A 7,257-nucleotide genomic window follows, 5' to 3' on the forward strand; every position below is an offset into this window, starting at 1 on the left:
GTAGACCAGGCTGGCCTCAAACTCAGAAATCTGCCTGCCTCTGCTTCCCAAGTGCTGGGATTAAAGGCTTGAGCCACCACTGCCCAGCTCCTTTGGCTTTTGTGAGACTCTCTTTATACTTCGCTGATGTTTCAGTGACAACTCTTTTTGTATTTAGTCTCTGTTTTCCCGCCTCTTCATAGTTGATGATGTCCTTGCTTTGTCTCTTTTTGAGCCTTTTTCAGTCTTAACATTTTCCTCATGCAAAGCACAATTAAACAGTGCCTGCTATCAAATGTATATCTCTGTTCAGGTCTCTCTCTGCAGTATCGATTATATGAGTCCAGTAAGATATTCCAACTCAGCCCTCAAATGTCACTCAGCTTTCCTCCTGTGTCTTCTAAGTCAGTAACAGCACCCTCCTCCCCATTTGACTAGAAAGCCTGTGGTTCATACTAGGACCGTAATTCTCCATAGTAATTTATACTCCATATCAAAATTTTCTAGAGGGCATTATTCATTCTGCAACTGTCAGTGTGTTATCATCTACCATGTTCAAGCTGGTCTACTTCTAATTTTGTCTTCAAGTTATAACCTTCCACAACTTTTTATTGTTTGGGGAGTCCCTTGAACTCCCCTGAGCAACAACTTGAAGGGAAGTGTCCCATATCTGACACCAGAGATTTTTGTTAAGCAGTCTGGGTTGGAGGGAGCATTGTTACTACACATGTTGTAACTTCATTACATTTTCATTTACATACATTACTCATATTACATATGTATTTTAAGCAAACATGAAGTAATGTTTCTGTAGTGGCTATGGCTTTTTCAATGACTTTTAGTTCTCTTTATCCCCTTTCTCTCCCTTTTCATCCGGATTGCCCTCCCTCCTGCTCGATAAAGCCTATTCAGTTTTCTAGTTGCCCAATTCGTTCTACTCTCCTGCTTTATAGCTCATTTTACCCCTTCCCCATTCTCTCCTTTAACTTTCATGGTTTTTGTGTTAACTTCAGGTTATACACTCACCTCTTAAGATTCAGATCTAGCATCCACAAATCAGAGAAAGAAAGCTTTTAGGTTGTTTCCAGTTCCCAGCTATTATGAACACAGTGGTGAATGTGGCTGAGGAAGTATCTGTAAAACAGATTAAGTATAATTTTATTTATATAATTTGGTAAGATTTCAGCACTACAATAATAGTAATAATAATAATAGACAGTACAGTAATGGCACCAAAACAGACTAGGAAATCAACAGAACAAAATAGAAGTCCAAATACGAGTGCATGTAATTTTACATCATTCTGATGCATTACCCTGAACTAAATCAACTTGAAATGGATCAAATAGATCAATGTGAAACTTGTAATGCTGGAACTGCTGTAAGAATACAACATATAGGTTTAGCAAGAGACTTTTGAGCGGAACCTCATTCAATTATGAATTAAGGCAAACAATTAACAGAGAAGACCTCATAAAACTAAAATACTGTGTACAGAAAATGGAACAATAAGCTAATAGAGAGGAAGCCCAGAGTGGGAGAGAATATTTGGCAGCTATTCATTTGATAAACTATCCAGAATATAGGAAGGAAAAAAAGAGCTAAGGATTATCGTTAAAGCTTTAGCATCTTTACCATCTTTAGCAATTAGGGAAATACCAATTAAAACAACTCTGAGGTTCATGTTACTCCAATTAGAAAGGTTAAGGTCAAGAAAACAACTGATAAGAAATTCTGGTGAGCATGCGGGAATGGGAACTCTTGTTCACTTTTGTTGAGATTCCAAACTCGAACAGTTTCTGTGGAAATGAGAGTGGAGAAGTCTCAAACAAACTCACGCCAATCCAAAACAAAAACCAAAACCCCTTGACTTGTTTTTTAAATTCTCATCTCTTTAAAATTCACCATACAAAGCTCCTGACTGGAATCTGTTCCAGCTAGATTGTTCTTTGCAAGATATTCTAATGCTTTTTCCACTAATTCCTCTGCCCATGCATGTTCCCTCTGCCTCTAGTCTTTCTGGCCTGCTTGGTTAAGCGCCCATCATGACTCAGCTCAGGTATGCTCCCACAGAGTACAATGAAGCACACCTCGTTGTTACCTCACTCTGCTAGTTCTTCCAAAACAGGTAGTAAATTCTTCTTCATCCCCAAAGTCCACCGTTCTGCTTCTAGAACCTTGCTTGTAAGTGGTTAAGTCGGGCGTGTGTGTGTTCGCGCGCGCGCGTGAACTGGAAACACGGCACACAGGGGACTTAATAACAGCATCATTTTAAAAAATACTTAATTTTTTTTCATACAACTTATTTTCCCCATTGATTTATTGAATATTCTACGACCTAGGTTAGAGGAATCGCGTTGCTAAGTAACAACATACGTGCGCTGGCGCCTGAGTGGCCCGGATAAGGCGGAGCCACCGCTTCCTCTGCAGAGGGAGGGCGCACGCAGGCGCAGACGGAGAAACTGCTCTGTGTTTCCGTCCTATTGCTCTCAGTTTACTGTTAGAGCAGCACGCGCAACAGGTCACTTCCGGGACGGGAAAGCCGCACTAACCTAGCGGCAACATGGATGCTGCCGGCGAAAGCGAAGAGCCGGTAAGATACTACTCTGGGGTTGGTTAAATACCTAAGTGGAGATGGGGTGGTGAGCGGCCCAAGGAGTCAAAGAGTCGCTTAATCAGCGCCGCTTTTTTCCCCCTCAGGTTTCTGGGGAAGCGTTGTCCATCGCCCATGCTCTCTCACACCCTCCGGAGTCATATGGCAACGACGTGAGTATGACTCACCTAGACTTCCCGCCCACCTAGCTTTAAATTATAAGCTCCTTTACTGTTTGGTATCTTCAGACTTTCCCACATCAGCCAAAAAGAGTAACTTCTCGTCAGTGTAACTGTAGTTGACAGATGTAGTACTTTAGAACACGTGAAAGTGAGCCCCTAACTTTCTATGCTTTAAGAACCACCTGGGAAGCCTCTGAATACCCGGCACATCCAGATTACAGCCCACAGCAGATGAGATCATAATGTCTGGGGGAAGAGGAGCCAAAACATAGTAGTTTTTAAAGAACCTTTTAAATGAATGATTGCACTGCGCGGTAAAGTGGCACCGGTTTGTGGTGTGCGTCATTTGGTCCTCTGTACAAGCTGTGTGTTGGGAGATAAGGAAAAAAAAAAGATGACAGAAATAGCAATCAGGATGTAATGTGTACTAGATGAGTGGCTCAAGCAATGGGATGGAAAGGGGTTAACAGGAGAGATTTTTTAAGGATGGAGGCAGTAGATTACATCTGGGAAGTGTCACTGGAACTGGATCCTGGAAGGATAAGTGGACAGAAAATATACATTCAAAGGTGGGAAAATTTCTTGGTCTAAGGAGGGGAGGTGCATGTGTAGATGGATTTTTCTGGCATCATGAAGGGGACAAAAGGCAGGTTGAAAAAGGAGAGTCTAATGGAACAGCCAGTGGGAACTTGTTCAGATATACTTATATATAATTTAGCTACATTATTTGTTCTGGAGTTTTACAGAATCAAAAATTGGCTATCTGATAAAGACACATGATGACTATAACATTGCTACACTCAGGAAAGTGAAAAATAGTTTCGCATGTATTTTTGTCCTCCCAACAACTCTGATGTGTGTAAGTGGGTATATTAATGTAAATTAAGTTTAATTTTTTATATAATACAATATATTATATATCACATATATAGTAATAAATTATATTTTTATTTCATGTAGTGTAGTCGTTATCACTTGATGCTGGAAAAAAGATGTCTAGTAGTTCATTGTTTTTGTTATTCTGTATTGACAGCTTCTTTTGGTCACTGTAGGGACAAAAGATTTATATTGCCAAATCCACTTGTTCAGTTTTTATCCCTGGCAGCAACATTTTCTGTAGACTTCTTGAGATGTAGCAGGATGTCTTCATTTCTTACCCATTGCCGGACTGAGGTTTCTGAACTGATGTTCTTCCTCTTTTACAGCCTGATATTGAAATGGCTTGGGCCATTCGAGCAATGCAGCATGCTGAAGTCTATTATAAAGTGAGTTGTCATCATTAAGCAGAAGTCAGCATGTAATTTTAGTGTATGATGCTATGCTAATCACGGTTCTTAGCATTGTAAATTGCTAAGTTTTCCTTGTTGTTTTAACTACTGAAAAATCTTAACCTCCAGGGAACAAGGGTAGAAAGTGAATTTGATGATGAGAAGTTCTGCTTATCTGCCCCCTCTTGTATGCTACCTGGAGGGAAGATGCCTGGCCCAAGAGTAACACACTTAAATGTCTCCTGAATGAATGAACAGTCACAGAACAAGAGCCAGGCAGTACTAGGACTGAAGGGTTCATTCAATTAAAAGAAAGAAAGAAAAAGGAAAAACAAAGAGAGGGGCTGTCATTGTGACTCTTAAGACCATTTTTATGATTTCATGCAAGAACTGGTCATTACTACTCTCTAATCTTCTGCCCTGACCATAGGTTTTCTGGTGGTATGGCACTGGAGGGGTAGAAGTCTAAATTCGTGACTAGCATCTTTATGTTTGTTTTGTTGTCTGGCAGCTGATTTCATCAGTTGACCCACAGTTTCTGAAACTCACCAAAGTAGATGACCAAATCTACTCTGAGTTCCGTGAAATTTTTGAGACACTCAGGGTAGATGTATTGGACCCAGAAGAACTCAAGTCAGAATCAGCTAAAGAAGTAAGTATCCTTTTAAGCATTATCTAACATCTGGCCTATAATTTTGATTATATGTTTGTTATATAAGCTTCACATTTGTACAAGGGACTTACAGTAAGGAACCTGGATTTTATATTAAGTCAGCTATGGAATTAATTAATTTCTGTCTCATGTGCTTTTGGTGTTTATTGAAGACTTTTTTTCCCCTCTTATCTTGGACACTTCAACTACCCCTTTAGATACTCCTTTAAGGGGAGGAAGGGTCGGTTGATTTTGGCGGGAAATTTTAGCTGGAAGGGTTGGATGACAAAATAGTTCATAGGGTACAGGGAATAAAAGGTGGTATTTTGCCTCTCTGGATTTTTGTTAGATTAATTATAGGTTCTGGATAGCATAGAGGTGGTGTTTCTAGCTTATGTGGTCATCTCATGCTTACACAAAGCACTGAGATTACAATAGGAAGAAGATTTTCCTTCAGGTGGGGTTTTGGCTAAGGAAGGTTGAAGCCCTAGCAGGCTGTCACTGATCTTTGAGAATTTGCCCCTACTCGGTGGACATGTATACCATTAAGGTATATCCCTGCCTTCTTTGTCTTGTTGGCACTTTGGTGAGGGTGAGTACCCACTTTGACTTGAGGTGGCTGGTAAATAACTCCAAAGCAAAACGTAGATCAGTTTTCGAATTCACATTTTAATTCTGGAGTAAAAAGATTGAGGGGGTTGGTTTCTTTGTTATTTTGTTTTTTGTTTTCCTGATCAAACTATTGTGTGTAGGGGGAGCAGCAGTCTAAAACATAACGTATAGCACAAGAATGTGTTACGATTTTCACTATAAAGTTGCCGGTTGACCCTGGTTTTATCCTCGCTGGGGAAGCTCAAACCTCTTTCCTGGCTCAAGTACATTAGACTCTTAGATTCATCAGCTTAAGGTATCACTTTTTGCATTTATAGAAATGGAGACCATTCTGCTTAAAATTTGAAGGGATCGTGGAAGATTATAACTATGGGACTTTACTGCGACTGGATTGTTCCCAGGGCTACACTGAAGAGAACACCATCTTTGGTGAGTTTCTTGCCTTGGGCATTGTTTCTGTAAGAGGATCTGAATAAGGAGTCTGGGTTCACTAACAAGGATAATTAGCTCAGAGGTCATCTTATTTTTTATATCTTTCAAGGTCCTGTTCCTTAATTATATATATCTTTGAGTGGCTTTCATGTTAGAATTTGTTTTTAGTCAGTACACATAATTCTGAAAGACTAGGACAATCAATTCTATTTACCTTTCAGCACCCAGGATTCAATTTTTTGCCATTGAAATTGCTCGGAACCGGGAAGGCTATAACAAAGCAATTTCCATCAGTATTCAGGACAAAGAAGGAGAGGAAGGAGCTGGCAATAAAGAAGAGGAAGCTGAGAAAGGAGCTGATAGTGGAGGAGAAAAAGAGGAAGGAGCCAACAGAGAAGGAGAAAAGTAGGAAACTAACGAGGGAGGAGAAAAAGAAAGCCAAGAAACCCGTGACTCAGCTGAACTCATACGTGTCTGTGCTGTACACACAGACCCCTTTGGTTCAATGATGCCCTTGTGCAAGTGGCGGACTCAAACGGACATCTTTCTAGCTAGCAAGAGAAGCTACTCTGGCCATAATAGCTTAAACACCGTTAGTGGAGTCTCTTAGTTCATTATTGCTTCATACCCTGTTTCATGGCTGTAACTGTTGTTGAAGTAAGGCATTTTTGTAAATAAATTCCTTTTGGTTTATTTTACTAATGACTGATCTTAGAAAGTATTTACGTTTATTTGACACTTCACAAAGTCAGGTATATAATCTCGTCACTGTATCTCATACAAAACTCTATATGTATTAGTTCTTCTCTCTGTTGTCAGTAGTGAAGTTCTCTTAACCTGTTAGTTTGTACTTGGTGTCAGGATTAGAAGTCTTTATATAAGAATAGACTCTTAGCCGGACATAAGTGACTCATACCTGTAATTCCAACACCTGAGAGGCTGAGCTTAGAGAGTTCCATGACTTGGAGGTCAGTTTGACCTACAGAGTGAGACTCTATCTCAAAAATGAATTGTTAAAAAAAAAATGGCTTTTTCCTTTGTGGTGACTCTAGCTCTCTGATTTCCTTTACTGTATTGGAAGGATATGTATACTTGAGGAACCAGCAGCCTGAACTGTCAGGTTAGAGTGCAGCCCATTTCATTAGAGAAGAGCAAGGACCTTTACCTCCTTTTAGAGAATTGTTGTCATTTGTTTATTGGTTGGTTGGTTGGCTTTTTTTGTTTTTTGTTTTTTTGGTTTTTTTTTTTTGTTTTTTTGTTTTTTTGTTTTTTTTTGAGACAGGGTTTCTCTGTATAGCCCTAACTGTCCTGGAACTCACTTTGTAGACCAGGCTGGCCTCGAACTCAGAAATCCGGGTTGGCTTTTCTGAGATGGAGTCTCACCTTATAGACCATTCTGGCCCAGTACTCACTATGTAGGTCAGACTAGCTTCATACTCACTATCCTGCCTTATTCATCATCTCATAGCTGTGTTGTTAACCTGAAACTTAGTCAGGAGCAATAAATGCTACTATAGTACTTACAATGTGATAAAAGGC

General features: G+C 39.9%; 1 protein-coding gene across 1 annotated transcript; it reads left to right on the forward strand.

The window, feature by feature from the left end:
• The first annotated feature begins 2,461 nt into the window (after nucleotides 1-2,461).
• On the forward strand, nucleotides 2,462-6,420 carry Pbdc1 (polysaccharide biosynthesis domain containing 1). Its single transcript, XM_021188437.2, has 6 exons — nucleotides 2,462-2,572; nucleotides 2,680-2,745; nucleotides 3,960-4,019; nucleotides 4,534-4,674; nucleotides 5,604-5,715; nucleotides 5,940-6,420. The coding sequence occupies exons 1-6, from the start codon at nucleotides 2,543-2,545 to the stop codon at nucleotides 6,125-6,127; spliced, it is 597 nt and encodes a 198-aa protein (XP_021044096.1). The 5' UTR covers nucleotides 2,462-2,542; the 3' UTR covers nucleotides 6,128-6,420.
• The last annotated feature ends 837 nt before the right edge of the window (nucleotides 6,421-7,257 follow it).

This window comes from Mus pahari, chromosome X, assembly GCF_900095145.1.
Source record: "Mus pahari chromosome X, PAHARI_EIJ_v1.1, whole genome shotgun sequence".
NCBI classification, from domain to species: Eukaryota; Metazoa; Chordata; class Mammalia; order Rodentia; family Muridae; genus Mus; species Mus pahari.